Source organism: Rattus norvegicus, chromosome 5 (assembly GCF_021556685.1).
Source record: "Rattus norvegicus strain SHRSP/BbbUtx chromosome 5, alternate assembly SHRSP_T2T, whole genome shotgun sequence".
NCBI lineage: Eukaryota > Metazoa > Chordata > Mammalia > Rodentia > Muridae > Rattus > Rattus norvegicus.
The window spans coordinates 6,200,148-6,220,298 of NC_141538.1; the positions used below are offsets into that span (position 1 = coordinate 6,200,148).

Sequence of the window (20,151 nt, forward strand, 5' to 3'; positions counted from 1 at the left end):
ATCTCTGCTCCAAACTTTGTCTCCATATCTCCTCTTATGAATATTTTTGTTCCCCTTTCTAAAAAAAAAAAACCCAAAACGAATGAATGAAAATCCTATATATGTAGCTATAGCTGAGGCCTATGAATGAAAAAAATGAAACTCCACTTGCGATTCAGTCACTATAATTAAAATTTAGATGTTCAATTTTAATTTAAAATGAGTTTATATTTTACACATAAAATTTCACAGTTTTCAGTATTCATAAACATTTCTCAGCACTATGGTCGTTTTGTATAAATATGTGTTGTGGTGTGTGTGCTTGTAGGTGTGTGTGTGTGTGTGTGTGTGTGTGTGTGTGTATGTGTGTGTGTGTGTGTAGTTATGTGTGGACTCATGGTTGTCGATGTCCGTCGGTAATGTTCAGTGTATTTCTTTTTGTTCTTCATCTTTTATTTTGATGCAGAGCTTCTAGCTGAACCCTGAGTTCAGCTTTCAACTAGTGTAGCAAACTTGTTACAGGGACTTCCTTTGTCTGCCTTCTTTACCAGTTTACACAACTAAATTTTCTTTGGGTTTTGGGGCCCCAAATTCTGGTGCTATGCTTTGGTGATAGGCCTTAACTGGCTGCAACAATGGATTTTGTAATATGTCATTTTAGATGAACATGAATAAATAAGGAAATGAGTAGAATTAAAGATCTAAAAAGTTGATTTTACTTTTTTAATAGGTAAATTAAATTTTGAATGTTAATATATTTTAAATGTTAACACATTTATTTCTGAATATTAATACATTTATTGTCTTGTTTAAAATTTTTGTTTGTTTGTTTTTTTTTTGGTTCTTTTTTTTTTTTCCGGAGCTGGGGACCGAACCCAGGGCCTTGCTCTTCCTAGGCAAGCGCTCTACCACTGAGCTAAATCCCCAACCCCTTTTGTTTGTTTTTATTATTATGTATATGTGTTGTTAATACATTTGGTATGTCTGCTGTGCAATAGGAGATATAATTTTATGAAATTAATTCTCTCATTCTGAGGATTGTATTTATTGAATTTAGGTCACAAAATTGTGCAGTTATTTTCATGAAGCTAGTTCACAGAAAAATATAAACATAGCTGAATGTACACAACTATACAATTATTCATAGTCAAATTCCTATTATTTTGTCAACTATTCTCTCAGGTTAAGGTCAATGTCTATGATAGTTTAGACACTGAATGTCTCAAAGGCCCCCCCAGAAGCATAGGTTTAGCTCTTTATGCCATTGGAGTGAGGTTTTAAAGGATAATGCAGACCCTAGTTCTTGAATTTATCCCTTCCAGGCTTGTACTGAGAATCATTTCTCTCAATCTTGACCTGGGTCACCTACACTAGAAACTCAAAGAATATGAGGCTGTCATATGTGAGTACAAAATCTCATCTGTGAGTCAATGAAAACTTTTCTCATTCTAAGTTAATTCCTGCAAAACTTGACAGCTATAATATAGGGCTGACTAGTACATTGCTGTAGGGTAGATAGCACATATAGTCCAATCAGATGTCCTGGCTTTGGGCTTTGCTTTTTTTGCTTAATAATCACGAAACATTAGGAAATTTTTGACTGCTTCTGGATTGGAGAAAATAATCTCATTTTTTTTCAAAGATTATATAAGCATAACAGATAGCTTCTAATACATAGTAAAGAAAGCTGTACCATAAAGCTGATATTATATTTCTACTGTTGCTATAACAAACTACCATTAGATGTGTGGGCTGAAGACAGCACAAAATTATCTCATAGTCTAAAATCTTATATCTAAAATGGTCTTAATAGGTAGAAATAAAGTATGGGCGAGCATGCACTACTGTCTATGGGCTCCCAGAAACCCATTTTCTTTTCCTTTTTATCTTTCCAAGGCTTTTCATATAGCTTGCCTAGTTGACCTTTGGCTATTCTCAAATCTAGCCAATGGCAAGTTCAACAATTTCTACATCTCATTCCCCCAAGACTGATTCTTCCATCTCTCACTCTCCAGCATTTAGATGGCCTTTGCATTAAGATTATTGGATTATTTTATATAATTAGGATAATCTTTATTTTAATATTAGGTTAACCTTAATTGTATATATCATTTTAATGTCCATTTACTACATAATTAATGTATTCACAGACTGCAGGGACTCATCCCTGGACATGATTTGAGAGATGCATCCAAGCCTGGAAGGGATAAACTCAAGAACTAGGGTCTGCATTATCCTTCAAAATCTCACTCCAATGACATAAAGAAGCACAGTTTAACTTGGCTCCAAAAACTTAAGCAGTGTTACATAAAAACTCACCATATTTGAACCATCCCTAGAGTTCCAATTAATTATATTGTCAATTCAATGTTAAATAATACACCTAAGCCTCATCTCTCAAAAGTCCAAATACTTAACCATCAAATTAGGTGTGGACCACATCCAGAGATGTGAGACCAAGCACTCTGATGACACAAGCAAGTGGATCTTTGTGATTTATAGGCTGACCTGAACTGCAAAACCCAGGAAGTCATACATAGAGTTTTCTTTAAATAAACAGACATACATAAAACAACACATAAATAAATAAAAATGTAAAAGAAAGAACATAGTAAAAGATTTAAGATGGGGAAGCCCTGCAAAAGATGTCAGTACAATGGAGCTGTAAGAACTGAATAACCTACAAGATCACTTGTCACACAATTACTGTGTAGGACTTCTTCCCCATATACTAGAGATGGAATATTTCCTTTTGGTATCACACACATCTTTATACATTTGCCAAATGAAAATGTTATGGAATTTCTAAGAATACTTATTCCCTCCTCTAGAGCTGAGTTAATCACTTGTTTATTTGTACTCTATCGGTATTTAAAAAACGTCCATTGTGTTGTATGACCAGTGTAATAGTAATAGTAATCTGTTGAAGTAGTGCTTGTCTGCCAACTTGTAAGGTAAATTAGATTATCCATCACGTTATGAATTTTACTGATCTGAAGAAATTTCTCCATCACCATCAATAATGTCTCAGATCTCTGTGTGCTACAGTCTCTTTGTTTCTCCGTAGAAGCATTAGTATAATTATGATGAATGTATTTTATGTAGAAGGCATTTTTGGACCCGAAGGACCACCACCAAAGACCCGCTTGTCCCCAAAGACCACCGGAGCCGAGATTCAATGCAATCAGCAAGAGGTTTATTAATTTAGATTTCCAATATGCCAGGGTTTCTCAGCCTTCAGACAGGAACTGAAGGAGAAGAACCCCGCCCTACAGATACATGTTACTTTTAAGCACAAAAACCACAAGAGCTGCAGGAATGGGGAGGGGGACATCAAGGCATAAAAGGATTGGTTGGACTCCTTCGCCCCTTGACTTCATTGGTCCACGTCGTGGTTACTCTATTACTGGTGACCTTTCTGGGTGGTGGAAAGCCTCTGGCGGTCCTGCAGGCCATGAGAGTCATGGGACTCTGAGGACTGGGTGTAACTAGGTCACAAAACCACAAATAGGTGGGGGAGGTATAACTGGTGGATTTCCCAGCAGGGGAATTTTTCTTAGGGGAGGGGTGTAGCTTGTGGAATTTTCCTTTGGTTCCACAATTCCCCCTTTTTCTTCTGGATGATTTCAATCATGGAATCATAACTCATCTTTTGTAGATAGGGTCTGATACCGTTATTGTAACATTAAGACCTGGGCAGAACTTATCTGCTCTTGGATAAAAGCAACTAAGCAATTAAGAATGCAATGGTCAAAAGTGAACAAAAGAAGCAGAATTAGTAAGGGTGCCAGGAGGGTGGAAATTAAAGTGATAAACCAGGGGGACCTATTGAACCAGGACTCGAACCATCCTTGGTGGCTTTCTCTTTCTATTTGTCTGCTAGCTAAGCGTTCTCTCACTTTGGCCATGGAATCTTTAACAACCCCAGGATGGTCTAGGTAGAAACAACATTCTTCTTTTAAGGCTGCACACAGGCCCCCTTGTTGTAAAAACAGCAAATCTAGGCCCCTGCTGTTTTGCATTACCACTTCAGACAGAGAGGTCAAAGACTCCTGGAGTTTTCAGACAGAGTCTTCTATGGCCTGAATAATCTATATCTATTGCTTCTCTCAACTGATTATAATATCCTGGTTGTTAGGCTAGCGCTGCTACTCTGGTTCCTGTCCCAGTAGCCATTCCCAGTCCTAGGAGCACCACTAGGGTTATGCTTATGGGTTCTTTTCTAACTCTGGTATAGGTAACTTGCCACTCATCAAGAAAAGATTCCTCTGGATGGTAGATGACTCCAGGGACTAGCTGGACTAAAACACAATTGTCTTGGGAATTATTTAAGACTTCTAAAGAGACACAAGGGGTGAGGCCATTTCTACAGGCCCACCACCCATCTGAGGGTGGTAATAGGTATCTAGACTGATTTGTTACTGGACCTTTATGGGAGCAAAGTTGAGCATGTGTAGCTGGGATGTTACCGACACATAATCCTTTTCCAGAGACAGGTGACATAGTTAGTTTTGAATCTCTCCTTCTTTGTTGCCATCGACAGCTCTCTGCAGAGGCTGCTGGGGCAGACAGGTTGGTATTATATCCTATGACCTCATAGTAAGGGGGAGAGATTTCATAGCAAATCCAACAGGCCTCGGTAGCCTCTGGGTTAGTGGCATTGAGAACTTTGAAAGCCCATTCAAATAGATTAATCATCCTACCTGTGGTCTCAGGGGCTGGGGCCAAGGAAGTCTGAGTTTCAGTTTCGGGGGTAGTAGCGATGGTCACCTGTCGAGGTGGAAAAGCAAGTGGGGATAGTACCCCATTTGGCCCTATGGCAATTGGGGCCAAGGATTCAATTTTCAACCTGATGGTCATTAGAAGACTGGTATATCCAGAGGGAGGCCCCATTGTTTCCCTATTACCCATTCTCGGTCTTCTTTTCCTTTATCAGTGAAAGTAATATTGAGTCTATTACAGGTAAAATTGAGACACATTCCTTGTCCTGACCAAGTTCCTTGTGTTCCCTGACCCAGGCACCACTGCCACCATTAATTTTTGATACCTGTCTCTTCTGTTTCATAAGGGTGGGCACGATCTATGATTACAGCATCCCAGTTAGATGTAGGTTTCCAGTAGGCAGTGCCAGTGGTCTCGCAGCCCCACTCTCTGCAGTAGAAATGTTCAGCTCTTCCATACCTGTGCACTAGGCCCCTATTTCCACCATCTCGGGGTCAGGCATATAACTCCTGTCTTCGGAGTCTGGCCTGGAGTTGGGGGTGGCTACATCTGAATTTCTGGTTCCCTATACCACCTGAAGAAGGGCATGGGCATCTTCCTGACTTGCAGCTTGGGACTCGTTCCCAAGGTTCTATCTCGGGAATATCCCAAGTATCTATGCTGGCTGCCAATTCACATAGATCTGGGAATAGCTGTGGCCACCAAGTCCAGGGAGGTGCAGTGTGACTCGTGGGCCACACTACATCCCCTGCTTGTGACAGTACCTGCCATGTGAGTCATTGGGTCTGATGAGGGCTGTGTCCCTCAGGAGAGGCATGGTTGGGGCCAAGGAGGGATACTAGGATCACCAGACTCACACCTTTTGTGATTGTCGGAGTCTGATCTTTAGCAGGTCTGGGGGTGGCGCAGCCTTGACATGAGAGGTGTGGATCCAAGTGGCGATGCCATCGACCTTCACTGCAGTGGGTGATGTGAGCAGGATGAGGTATAGTCCTTTCCACCAAGGCTCGAGTGTCTGGGAGCAGTGACACCATACGTAAACCGAGTCCCTGACCTGGAATGGGGTGAGTTGTCTGGGGATTTCCTGGTTGAGAAGCCTCAGCAAGCTGTGCCCACACTTCTTTCTGGACCACTTGAAGTCCCTTTAGTCTGGCATATAAATCATTATTACTATAACAGGTCGGTTCAATCACTTCTCCTAAGGTTGTCAAAGGGGGAGGGGCCCCATAGAGTATCTCAAAGGGAGTCAGGCTAAAACGGGAAGGGTGTTCCATACACGGAACAAAGCCAAGGGAAGGAGGACTGTCCAGTCTGTACTGCCAGTCACCATGGACAATTTAGTCATGGTCTCTTTTAATGTTCTATTCATTCTATCTACTTGATCTGAACTTGGGATCTGTAAATGTAATTTCCCATCTGACCCCAAATACTTGGCCACTCCCCGACTTATCTGGGCAATGAAGGCCAGGCCATTATCTGACCCGTTTACCTTGGGGACTCCAAACTGGGGAAAGATTTCTTCTAGGATTTTCTTAGCCATTACCATGGCTGTTTTGCTCTTGATGGGGAAAGTCTCAACCCAACCAGAGAAGGTATCTACAAAGACTAAGAGATACTTGTTACCATATTGGGCAGGGTGAATTGAAGAAATAAAGTTTCATAGTTTTTTAAAAACAAGGTTTTGAGAAATACATCTGGTGGTCAGGATGCCTAAGATAAACTTCTGAGAGATACATGTAATGTCATGATGCCCAGTGATTTGAAATAAGTTTTGGTGATCAAGATTCTGAATAAGCTAATTAAGACAAAACAAAACAAAACAAAACAAAACAACAACAACAACAAATAACTGTTCTCAGAAAGACCCCTTCCCCCTCCCTGTGGTATATTCCAAGAACAACTGCAAGATGTCATCCTGACCGTGCCCGACTACCCAGTTCACCCCCTCCCCCACCCTGTCTAAGGTACGTGCCAACTTAGCTCTTTCCCAGTGATTCGGCAAGGCCAGGTGTAGGACTGGATGAGGAAAGTGACCAACTGAGCCAAGAACAGCCCCTTGAACAGGTCAGCCAATACCTGACCAGATCCTTTGTCCTGTGTGCCACCAATGAGAATAGGCCAGCTAACCCTGTTGCTGAAGTCTGCCCTCTGGAATGAATAAAAGTCGTGTGCTTTTTGGGTTTGGGGTTGCCTCTCCCTGCATGGATGAGCAACCCCACATACGTGGATTTAAAACCTTTCAACCTGCGTGCTATTGCAGCAGTCACTTTGTTAATCTGTGCTCTGTGGGTTGCACTCCTGAGGTAAGGCCACTATGGGGTCTTACAACAGAACCTCAGTGAAGTCTACCTCCCAATACGCTCCAGGGCGGTCTTCTCTCAGTTTCTTTCCTGGTTCCATCTTGTTCCTGCAGGCACTGACCTTTTCACACAGTATGCAAGCTTGCACTATCTCGTCAGGCATGGTAGCTAGTCCCAGGATATGATTGTTTTTAACATAGTGGAGATCAACTTTCTGGCACCCAGGTGAGTCCATTGATGCATCTGCTGGATCATGGACCTTGCCTCTTCTGGTGGTAGAATGTTTTTATCCACCTTAGTCTTCCAAACCCCAAAGTGGGATTAAAGTCTTTGTTTAACTTAGCCATCTTCTTAAGGTCATCACAGGTATAGGTGAAGGCTGGGGTTTTCTCTGGTGGTGGTTCCTGAACTGCCAAGGCCGACACTGTCCCATCTGTGTTAGCTACTTCCCGGGCCACCTGGTCCACCAGTTGATTTCCCTTGAGTACTGGGGTGTCACCCTTTTGATGCCCAGGGGAGTGTATAATGCTCACCTTGGTTGGCAAATGAAAGACCTCTAATAGGGCCAGGATCTCGTTCTTGTTTTTGATCTTCCTGCCAGCTGAGGTCAAAAGTCCTCATTGTTGGTATATGGCACCATGCACATGTGCCGTGGCAAAAGCATTTCTGCTGTCAGTATAGATGTTTACCTTTTTGTCCTTGGCTAGCTCTAGCGCCTTGGTCAGGCCAATTAATTCTGCTTTCTGGGCCAATGTGTCTTCGGGCAGGGGAGCTGACCATATGATGCACTTCCCACCCAATACTGCTGCTCTGGCCCATTGCTTACCTCCTTCTAGGTAGCTGCTTCCATCAGTGAACCAAGTGATATCCGTGTCTGGGAACAGTTGGTCAGTAAGGTCTCCTCAACTCCCGTGTACTTCAGCCAGGATTTGCTGACAGTTGTGGATGATTGCAGTCCCGAACTTGGGGTCAGGCAGTAGTGAAGTGGGATTTAGAACAGCAGCAGGGGTAAACTTAGCACAGTCAGCATTTAGTAACAGCGTCTGGTAATGAGTCATTCTGGCATTAGTCAGCCACCTATCAGAAGGCTGTCTCACCATACTTTCTAAGGCGTGTGGGGCTGTTACCACCAAGTCTTGTCCCAAAGTCAGTTTGTCTGCATCCTTGACCAAGGCTGCTATGGCTGCCACAATCCAGAGGCAGGCCAGTCAACCAGCAGCCACTGAGTCTAGTTTCTTTGATGGATAGGCAACCGGGTGGTTCCAGGGTCCTAACTTCTGAATAAGGACCCCCTTTGCAATGCATAGCAGTGGACAGGTTTAGTCACATCAGGCCGTCCCAAGGCCGGGGCTGATAGTAGGGCCCGCTTAATGTTGAAAATCTGTTGCTGGTCCTTTCCCCCATTCAAAGGGGGTGCTTTCCCTGGTGAGAGGGTAAAGCGGGGCAGCCATCTCTGCAAACCCAGGGATCCATAGGCGGCAGAACCCAGCCCTTCCCAGGAACTCTCGGACTTGTCGATGGGTCCTGAGAGCTGAAATTTGTACCAGCATCTGTTTTCTGGCTTCTGAAAGCCATCGCCTCCTATCTTTTAGGGAATACCCCAGGTAACTGACCTGCTGTTGACAAATTTGAGTCTTCTTAGCTGAGGCGCAGTACCCAAGGGTGCTGAGTTCTTTCAGGAGTTCCTCTGTTCCACGGACACAATCGTCTTTCATGGCTGCTGCCCAAAGAAGGTCATCTACGTACTGCAAGAGTGTCACCTGGGGGTTCATCGCTCAGAAAGGTGCCAAGTCCTGGTGCAGGGCTTAATCAGAAATGGTGGGAGAGTTTTTAAATCCTTGAGGCAGTCTGGTCCAGGTCAGCTGCCCTGAAATCCCAGAGGCAGGATCTTTCCATTCAAAAGCAAAGATAGACTGACATTGTGGGCTCAACTTTAGACAGAAAAAGGCATCTTTTAAGTCTAGCACTGTGTACTAGATTCTTTCAGGTGGCAATGAACTCAAGAGGTTATAAGGATTGGGCACAGTCCGATAAGGTCACTCGTTTGTTAACTTCTCTCAAGTCCTGGACAGGGTAGTAATCATTGGTTCCTGGTTTTTGAACAGGTAGAAGAGGGGTGTTCCAGGCAGACTGGCATCATACCAACATCCCCTGCTCTAGAAGGCACAAAATGTGGGGCCAGATACCATCTTGGGCCTCCTTGCTCATGGGGTATTGTTGGACGGCTATTGGGGTGCCTGCGGCTTTGATTTCAACTATGACTGGTGTTCTCACTCTGCAGTTCCCATACCAGCTGTCTCCGCCCATGCCCGAAGGAATCTAGTCATCCAGTCCTGCATATCCACTGACGTAACTTTGGGGACTTCATATAACTGGTGTTGATCCTCTACTTTCATAGTGAGAACTTGGAGTGGTACTCCTCTGCTGTGAACACATCTTGGTGAAAGTGAATCTGGGCCCCCACTTTGGACAGCAAATCCTGACCTAGCAAGGGGTAGGGGCACTCTGGGATGACCAGGAATGAGTGGGTTACCTGGCCCACGCCAAGGTCCACCGTTCTTCGGAAAGTCCAGGAATACTGTCTGTTCCCAGTTGCCCTTGAACCCAAGATCTTTTGTTTGAGAGAGGACCTGCTGATTTGAGGAGGACAGAGTGTTGAGCCCCCGTATTTACCAGGAACTGGACTGGCTTCGCCTTCACACTCAACGTTACCCTAGGCTTGGGGAGGGTGTCCAAGCCCCTTCCTCCCTAGTCACTGTCTTCTAGGGCCAGGGCCCGTGTCTTGGGTGGTCCCCACTTCTTCTTTGGGCAGTCTTTGGCCCAACGACCTTTTTCTTTGCAGTATGCACATTGGTCTTTCCCCAAAGACTGCCTTTTGCCCTGGTACCTCTCTTCCTGTGCTCTCTTCTCTCCTACCACTGTGGCCAAGATTCTGGTTAGGTTTCTATCCTGTCTCCTCTCATGCCTTAATTCACGTGCCTTGTTCTTTCTGTCTTCTTTCCTCTTTCTCTTCTTCTGTCTCTCTTTTATTATAAACCTTATCTGCTTCTTTCACTAAATCTTACAAGGAAAATCCCTGCAATTCATCTGATCTTTGTAACTTTCTCCTTATATCAGGGGCTGCCTGGTCTATGAATGCCATAGCCACTGTGGCTCTGTGCTCCTCCAAAGAGGGGTCGTAGGGTGTAAACCTACGGCAAGCTTCCATCAACCATTCTAAGAACACAGTGGGCAACTTGGTTGGACCCTGAGTAGATTCCCTTACCTTAGCCAAATTGGTAGGGTGTCTCGCTGTACCTCGGAGACCTGCCACTAAAGCCTGGCAGTAGACCCTCAGATGCTCCTTACCGTCAGGCGTATTGAAGTCCCAAGGTGGTCGAGTCAGTGGGAAGCCCACGTCTATCTCGTTGGGCAGCTGTGTAGGCCTCCCGTCATTGCCAGGAACATTTTTCCCAGCCTCTAAAAGGACTCTCTGTCTTTATTCAGTGGTGAGGAGGGTCTGAAGAATTTGTTGGCAGTTGTCTCATGTGGGCTGGTGGGAGAAAACAAGATTCAATTAATTCTCTTAAGGCCTGGGGATTCTCCGAAAAGGAAGAATGGCGGGTTTTCCAGTTATACAGATCACCAGAGGAAAAAGGCTAATAATTCGGGGACTGGTTACCTTGATCATCGGGTGGCCCATATGCTCTAAGGGGTAACACGGAAGTGGTGTCTGAGGTCCCTGTCCTGTGGCTCCTTGTACCCAAGGCTGGCTATTCCCTCGCTCCCTCCTCTACTTCCACTTCTATAGCATTCTCAGTTGAGGCCAAGGGTGCAGGCAGGGTGTCGACAGGGGCTGCCTGGGACACCACAACTGGCTGCAGAATGAGAGTAGGAAGATAAGGAGGTGGAGATCTGTGAGAAGCAGGTCAGTCTGGAGGTCTGGATAGATATCCTTTTCAACAGGCTTGTCCATTTTGTTGTTGATTTCATCTCTAGGCACTCCTTGGAGGGCCAAGACCTCACTCTCACTCTTGAGGCTCCCTGAAAGTGAAACAAAGGGCCAAGCCCACAGAGGGGGAAAGAGAACCAAATCCTCCCAGACCAGAATGTGGGAATGGCCAGAAGGTCTTGGCTGAAAGAGTCTGTTCTTCACTCGTCTCACTTCCTCTAAGAAAAAGGAACCCTCAGGAGGCCACTCTACCTGAAAAGTGGGCCACTCAGAGGCACATAAGGTCTGCCACTTAGATTTCTTTATTTCTACAGATAGATTATGAGCCCTTGTTCTAACTTCAGTCCAATGGTCAAGAGTCAGAGAAAGAGGGGTAGACAGTGACTGTTCCATCATCCGTTTGTCACACAGAAAGACAGCCAGAAGAACAACAGACAAAAACAGAAGTGCATGAAAGACCCCCTTCCAGAAAAGGGATTATACAAGCCCATCCCTAGGCCCTCTACCATAGAAATGACAGATGAATTTTAATACACAGGCCGGGAACTAAAATAAGCCTTATGAGAAAGTTCAAGAAGTTCATATGAGTCCCAAGCTTTGTGGGACAAGCTGACCCAGCATTTAGACAAAATAGCCCCGAAAAGAAAACAAAATGCAGAAACTAGACTAAAATATGGGCATTGCTCCATGGGCCACCTGGCAGGGAAAAAGAAACAGTCCCTGACCCCCTGGGAGACCCGACCACCATGTGCTTTTTGCTAACTCATTGTTATGATTATAGCCAAAATAGGTAATATACATGTATGTTTCATTTATTCCACCAATCACATCCCTGTAACCATGCATCTGCTTCTGTAAGCCTGCTTCTGCTCCCCAAGATACTATAAAAAGCCTACCCTGGATCTGTTAGGCGCGCCAGTCTTCCGAATTGACTGGGATGCCCACAGATACCTGTGTTTCCTGATCAATAAAAATCCTCTTGCGCATTGCAGCCTGTGGACTCGGACTGGTCATTGGGGCTTGAGGATCTCCCTCCTGAGGGAAGATTCTCGCTGAGAGTCTTTCAGTTGGGGGCTCGTCCGGGATCGGAGATCCTCTGCCTAGAGACCACCGACCACCCACCGGGAGGTAAGCTGGCCAGCATTTGTCTTGTCTTGTCTTGCCTTGTGTTGTGACTTGTTCTGTAAATGCTTAGTTACTTGGCTTGGGTCTAGACTGTTTGTATTTGGGCGTGCCAGAGAAGGAGCTGACGAGCTCAGACTTCTCCCCCGCAGCCCTGGAAGACGTTCCAAGGGTGTTAGGAGCCCGATTTGTCGGAGCTCAGTCCGTATCAGAAGGATACGTAGTTTTGGTGGAGGGTGAGGGATCCGGACCCTCAGTGCGCCCCTCCGACTTTTTACTTTCAATTTTGCGCCATAGCCGAGTGGCGCGCTTGACTGTTGCTTGTTTGATTGTTGGGTGTGTTTCTCTTGTTTGCTCTCTAATTTACCTTGAAACTAACATGGGACAGTCTTTAACAACGCCGTTGAGTCTTACTCTCGACCACTGGAAGGACGTCCGGGACCGAGCGGATGAACAAGGGGTCGAAATTAAGAAGGGGAAGTGGCAGACCCTCTGCACTTCTGAGTGGCCAACTTTTGGAGCCGGATGGCCGGTGGATGGTACTTTTAACAAAACTGTTATTTTACAGGTCAAGGATCAGATCTTCCATAAAGGACTACATGGACATCCTGACCAGGTGCCTTACATTATCACCTGGGAAAGCCTTGCCTTTGAGCCCCCTTCTTGGGTGCAACCTTTTGTAGACTTAAGTTGGCCCCCTACTCCCTCAGCCCCACTTGCTCCTCTCTCAACCCCTTCCTCTCTCTTTCCTGTCCGGACCAAGAAGGAATCTCCTAAAGCTACATCCAAACCTAAGCCGGTGCTTCCGGAAGATTCTAACTCTCCCCTTATAGATCTCTTATCTGAGGAGCCTCCTCCATACCCTGTATCTACCAGGTCACCTCAGGAGGCAGAAGCAAGATCGTCTGCCCTCCCAGAAGCTGAACCCCAGTCTGAGGCAGCATCCTCTCCAATAGCAGGGAGACTACGCCATAAGCGGGAAACAGTACCGGATTCGACTTCGCAGGCCTTTCCCCTTAGACAGGGAACGGGAGGGCAGACCCAGTATTGGCCTTTTTCCGCGGCCGATATTTACAACTGGAAGCAGCACAACCCCCCTTTTTCCAAGGACCCAGTGGCCCTTACTGAATTAATAGAATCTGTTTTACTTACACATCAGCCCACTTGGGATGATTGTCAGCAGCTTTTACAGGCCCTTTTGACTTCGGAGGAGAAACAGAGGGTGTTTCTGGAAGCCAGGAAGCATGTCCTGGGGGATGATGGGCGTCCTACTCAGCTGCCTGATGCACTGGATGATGCATTTCCACTCACAAGGCCAAATTGGGATTTCAATACGGTTGACGGTAGGGGACACCTACGCCTTTACTGCCAGTTGCTTTTAGCGGGTCTCCGAGGGGCTGCCCGGCGCCCAACCAATTTGGCTCAGGTGAAGCAGGTATTACAGGGGGCCGATGAGACCCCCTCAGCTTTCTTAGAAAGACTAAAAGAGGCCTATCGCATGTACACACCCTATGATCCAGATGACCCAGGGCAGATGACGAGTGTTTCTATGTCCTTCATCTGGCAGGCTGCGCCAGATATCAGGGCTAAGTTACAGAGGTTGGAAAACCTACAGGGTTATACACTGCAGGACTTGCTTAAGGAAGCAGAAAGGATTTTTAATAAGAGAGAGACCCAAGAAGAGAAGGAGGAAAGATTACGTAGGGAGAAAGATGAGAGGGAGAGAAAAAGGAGTAAGGAGCTGAATCGGATTTTGGCCGCCGTAGTTCAGAGTCAGGGAAGGAAGGGAGACAGGAAGGGAAATCGAAAGGGGCTGAAGCTGGACAAGGATCAGTGTGCTTACTGCAAGGAGAAAGGACATTGGGCCCGAGATTGCCCTAAGAACCCTAAGAACTCCCGTGGACCCCGGAAGAAGCCAGAGACCTCCCTTTTGACCCTAGATGAAGATTAGGGAGGTCAGGGCCAGGAGCCCCCCCCTGAGCCCAGGATAACTCTTGAAGTAGGGGGGCAGCCCGTTACCTTTCTAGTGGACACTGGAGCTCAACATTCAGTCCTCACCCAGGCTCATGGACAGCTCAGTGACCGTACAGCCTGGGTGCAAGGAGCCACTGGTGGCAAGACATATCGATGGACAACAGACCGCCGGGTTCAGCTGGCTACTGGTAAGGTGACTCATTCTTTTCTACATGTCCCAGATTGTCCATACCCTCTACTGGGCCGTGACTTGCTCGCTAAACTAAAAGCACAAATTCATTTTGAAGAAGGAGGGGCCCGGATAACTGGTCCCCAGGGGACCCCTCTCCAAGTTCTAACCCTTCAATTAGAGGACGAATATAGACTATATGAACCGGGACATGACCAGCCACAAACTACAGAAATAGACTCTTGGGTCACGAAGTTCCCACTAGCATGGGCAGAGACTGGGGGAATGGGACTAGCGCTTCAGCAGCCTCCTTTGATTATTCAACTAAAGGCCACGGCAGTTCCAGTTTCTATAAAGCAGTATCCCATGTCACAGGAGGCCTACCAGGGAATAAGACCACATATTAGAAGGCTTCTAGACCAGGGCATTTTAGTCCCTTGCCGGTCACCATGGAATACGCCCTTGCTACCTGTCAAAAAGCCAGGAACTGGAGATTACCGGCCAGTACAAGATTTAAGGGAGGTCAATAAAAGGGTAGAAGACATCCATCCGACTGTCCCAAACCCTTACAACTTACTCAGTACTCTGCCCCCCACACATACTTGGTATACGGTTTTGGACCTGAAAGATGCTTTCTTTTGTCTCCGGCTCAGCCCGGAAAGCCAACCTTTATTTGCTTTTGAATGGAAAGATCCAGATTTGGGACTTTCGGGTCAATTGACTTGGACTAGACTGCCCCAGGGATTTAAAAATAGTCCCACTCTGTTTGATGAAGCTTTACATTGAGATTTGGCTGATTTTCGAGTCCAGTACCCCTCTCTTATACTCCTGCAATATGTTGATGACCTGCTTTTGGCAGGTGCCACGGAGAGGGCATGCCGTTTGGGGACAGAATCCCTCCTACAGACTCTGGGGCGCCTGGGCTATAGGGCCTCAGCGAAAAAGGCCCAAATATGTCAAACTCAAGTCACTTATCTGGGATATCAGCTGAAAGATGGACAGAGGTGGTTAACCTCAGCTCGAAAACAGACTGTGGCTGGCATCCCGGTTCCAAAAAGCCCCCGTCAGCTGAGGGAGTTCTTAGGCACGGCAGGATTCTGCCGCCTCTGGATCCCGGGTTACGCCGAGATGGCTGCTCCCCTATACCCGCTTACTAAACAAGGGACATTGTTCCAATGGGGGTCACAACAACAAGAGGCTTTTGACAACATCAAGCGTGCCTTATTGTCCTCCCCTGCCCTTGGCCTCCCAGATGTTACCAAGCCTTTCGAGCTGTTTGTAGATGAGAAGAAAGGCTATGCAAAAGGAGTTCTTACACAAAGACTAGGGCCCTGGAAGCGGCCAGTGGCCTATTTATCAAAGAAGTTAGACCCCGTTGCTTCAGGATGGCCACCTTGCCTGAGGATGGTAGCAGCAATTGCACTCCTGACTAAGGATGCTAATAAACTGACCCTAGGACAGCCTCTGACTATTTTGGCACCTCATGCGGTAGAGGCCCTGATAAAACAACCTCCTGACCGATGGCTCTCTAATTCCCGCATGACTCATTACCAAGCTATGTTGTTAAACACGGAGAAGGTCCAGTTTGGTCCAGTAGTGGCTTTGAATCCTGCTACCCTACTCCCCTTACCGGAAGGAGCTGAGCCACATGACTGCCTGCAGATTTTAGCAGAAACACATGGAACCAGACCAGATCTAATGGACCAGCCTCTTCCGAATGCTGACTACACCTGGTATACGGATGGCTGCAGTTATGTTGCGGATGGGGAGCGGAGGGCCGGAGCTGCCATCACCACCGAAGATGAGGTAATCTGGGCAAGTGCCTTACCTGCAGGTACCTCCGCTCAACGAGCTGAGCTCATTGCCTTGACACAGGCTCTTAAGATGGCAGAAGGTAAGAGACTAAATGTATATACTGACAGCCGTTATGCATTTGCTACCGCACATATTCATGGTGAAATCTACCGGAGACGGGGATTACTTACATCAGAAGGAAGAGAGATCAAAAATAAGGCTGAAATCTTAGCTCTCTTAAGGGCTCTATTCCTACCAAAAGGACTGAGTATCATACATTGTCCAGGACACCAGAAAGGACAGAGTCCAGAAGCCCGGGGAAACCGGCTGGCCGACGCTTCGGCTCGAAAGGCTGCGGAGAAAGGACAGATCCTGACTCTGGTCAGTGCAGATGACCATGAGCAAGTTTCCCCATGGCCATATGATTCAGAGGACATAAACCTCCTAAAGAAAATGGGGGCAGTATACTCTCCTCGACTAAAAAGATGGGTCTATAAAGAAAAGATTGTCATGCCTACAAAATTGACTTTTGAATTAATATCTTATTTACATAAACTAACTCACCTGGGAATCAAGAAGATGAGAACTCTCCTGGAGCGAGAGGAAGTAGGTCTTTACCTTTTGGGACAGGGTCAGGCCTTGCGAGAAGCGACTGAAAACTGTAAAGCTTGTGCCCAAGTGAACCCAGGGAAGGTGAAAAATGGTATTGGGACTCGTCCCAGGGGGCATCGTCCTGGCATCCATTGGGAGATTGATTTTACTGAAATCAGACCAGGCATGTATGGTTACAGATATCTGCTGGTGTTTGTGGATACATTTTCAGGATGGGTCGAGGCCTTTCCCACCAAACATGAGACTGCAAAGGTAGTCACCAAGAAACTTCTTGAAGAGATTTTTCCCAGGTATGGTATGCCGCAAGTCCTGGGATCGGACAACGGGCCCGCTTTCGTTTCCCGGGTAAGTCAGTTGGTGGCCAAATTACTGGGGATTGATTGGAAATTACATTGTGCATACAGACCCCAGAGTTCAGGACAGGTAGAGCGTATGAATAGAACAATTAAGGAGACTTTATCCAAACTTACGCTTGCAACTGGCACAAAGGATTGGGTTTCCCTCCTCCCCTTAGTTCTTTACAGGGCCCGGAACACACCGGGCTCTCATGGGTTGACTCCTTTTGAGATAGTATATGGGGCACCACCCCCATTTATTGATTTCTTTAATTCCAATATTGCTAATCTTGCTAATAGCCCTTCCCTGGAAACCCATCTACAAGCTTTGCAGCTCGTGCAAAGAGACATCTGGAGACCTCTAGCTGTGGCATACCGGGACAGACTTGATCAGCCGACTGTGCCACACCCGTTCCAGGTGGGAGACCTCGTATGGGTACGCAGAGACCAGATTAAGAATCTTGAGCCCCGGTGGAAAGGACCCTACACTGTCCTCCTGACGACGCCAACCGCCCTGAAGGTGGACGGAATTGCTGCGTGGATCCACTCTTCACACGTCAAGGCAGCCCAACCGGAGGAAGCCACCGCACAGCAGACATGGAGAGCCCAACGCACCCGGAACCCCTTAAAGCTGCGACTCACACGCGTACACTCCTGACACTAATCACCCTGAGCTTGTGCTGGAGGGAGGGGGTTGCTGGACAACCAAGCCCTCACCAGGTTGTCAACCTTTCTTGGGTTATAGGCAACTTGGAGACGGGGTGGACACAGGTGTTAGCCAACGGTGCTCACTCCCCAGGCACCTGGTGGCCTACTCTAACCTTTGATTTATGTCAGTTGGCAAAAGATTCATGGGGACGTACTGCGAAATCTCACCGCAATTCTTACCCCCCTTGCCGGCATTCTAGTTGGTATGTCTGTCCGGGAGGGAAAAGGACCGCCCAATGTGGGGGGCCAGAAACCTTTTACTGTGCTAAATGGGGGTGTGAGACTCATACTAATGGACCCTGGAAAGCTAAAGGGGGAGATCTCGTGACTTTTACTGGCTTAGCTGGGGAATCCAACATCCAAATGAGGTTCACTGAGGCAGGAAAGAAACATGATTGGAAATCTGGGGTACGGTGGGGTCTCCGCCTCAATACCCCTGGGCAGACCCATCCGGGCCTGTTGTTTTCTCTCCAACTGGTTCGAGAGCGAATTGCCCCAGCCGTAGGACCTAACCTAGTCCTAAAGGATCAAAGAACCCCCTTACTTCCGGCTCCAGCCCATTTGCCTAGATTCACTCAAACCCCTCTAGTAACCCACTCCTTCACAAGTAGAGATTCTGCCGCTCCGACCACTCACGCCCCAGGTACAGGGGATCGGCTACTTAATCTAGTAAAGGGTGCATATCTAACTCTCAATTATTCAGATCCATTTAGAACTCAAGAGTGCTGGCTATGTCTAGTCTCCAGCCCACCTTACTATGAAGGAGTAGCAGTTTTAGGCAATTACACCAACCAGACTATAGCCCCAGAGAGATGTTCTGCTAGTCTCAACCATAGATTGACACTGCCCGAGGTCACAGGACAGGGGCTCTGTATAGGAACCGTGCCACCCACTCATCAGGCACTCTGCAATGTCACAAGAAAAGCTCCCACTGGGAAATATTATTTGGCTGCCCCACCAGGCACTTATTGGGCCTGTAATACTGGACTAACTTCGTGCATTTCAGCCATTATTTTAAATCAAACATCTGATTATTGTGTACTGACAGAGATTTGGCCCAAAGTCATCTATCATGAGCCTGAGTATGTGTATTCTTATTTTGAGGAACATCCACGGATTAAGAGAGAGCCCATCACTCTGACTTTAGCCCTGTTGATAGGAGGAATTACCTTTGGAGGAGTAGCTGCAGGGATAGGGACAGGAACGACTGCCCTTATAGAGACAGGCCACTTCCGTCAATTACAAGCAGCTATGAATGCAGATTTGAAAGCAATCGAAGAATCTATAAGTGCTTTAGAAAAGTCTTTGACATCTCTGTCAGAGGTGGTCTTACAGAACAGAAGAGGGCTTGATATGATGTTCCTCCGAGAAGGTGGGTTATGCGCTGCTCTGAAGGAAGAATGCTGCTTTTATGCTGACCATACTGGGATAGTAAAGGACAATATGGCCAAACTCCGTGAGCGTTTAGCACATAGGCAAAGGATGTCTGAGTCCCAGCAGGGATGGTTTGAAGGGTGGTTTAATCGATCCCCATGGTTTGCTACCCTGCTATCAACTTTGATGGGACCTTTGATAATCCTACTCCTGATTCTCCTATTTGGACCCTGCATCCTAAACAAATTAGTACAGTTCATAAAAGATAGGCTTTCAGTTATTCAAACTTTTGTGTTAAGACAACAGTACCAATTAGTAGAACAACAACCAACTGAAGTACCTTAAATGACTCAATAAATGAGTGAAAGATTCCACTCAAGGACAAAAAGAAAATGGGGGAATGAAAGACCCCCTTCCAGAAAAGGGATTATACAAGCCCATCCCTAGGCCCTCTACCATAGAAATGACAGATGAATTTTAATACACAGGCCGGGAACTAAAATAAGCCTTATGAGAAAGTTCAAGAAGTTCATATGAGTCCCAAGCTTTGTGGGACAAGCTGACCCAGCATTTAGACAAAATAGCCCCGAAAAGAAAACAAAATGCAGAAACTAGACTAAAATATGGGCATTGCTCCATGGGCCACCTGGCAGGGAAAAAGAAACAGTCCCTGACCCCCTGGGAGACCCGACCACCATGTGCTTTTTGCTAACTCATTGTTATGATTATAGCCAAAATAGGTAATATACATGTATGTTTCATTTATTCCACCAATCACATCCCTGTAACCATGCATCTGCTTCTGTAAGCCTGCTTCTGCTCCCCAAGATACTATAAAAAGCCTACCCTGGATCTGTTAGGCGCGCCAGTCTTCCGAATTGACTGGGACGCCCACAGATACCTGTGTTTCCTGATCAATAAAAATCCTCTTGCGCATTGCAGCCTGTGGACTCGGACTGGTCATTGGGGCTTGAGGATCTCCCTCCTGAGGGAAGATTCTCGCTGAGAGTCTTTCATGCACACAAAAACGAAAGCAAGTGGCCACCTTGAGGTTGCCACAAAACCAAAACTGATTCAGACAGGAGTTCTCTAAAGCTCACCGAAGATGGATGAAGGGGAGCAGATTCCACT

General features: G+C 46.5%; 1 protein-coding gene across 1 annotated transcript in view; it reads left to right on the forward strand.

The window, feature by feature from the left end:
* The first annotated feature begins 17,535 nt into the window (after positions 1 to 17,535).
* The window catches only part of LOC148005606 (MLV-related proviral Env polyprotein-like), an 84,564-nt gene continuing 81,948 nt past the window's right edge, over positions 17,536 to 20,151 (forward strand). The window contains exon 1 of the mRNA XM_087551556.1: positions 17,536 to 18,934. Within this exon, the coding sequence (XP_087407682.1) occupies positions 17,536 to 18,934 (1,399 nt within the window). The remainder of the gene's footprint in view (positions 18,935 to 20,151) is intronic.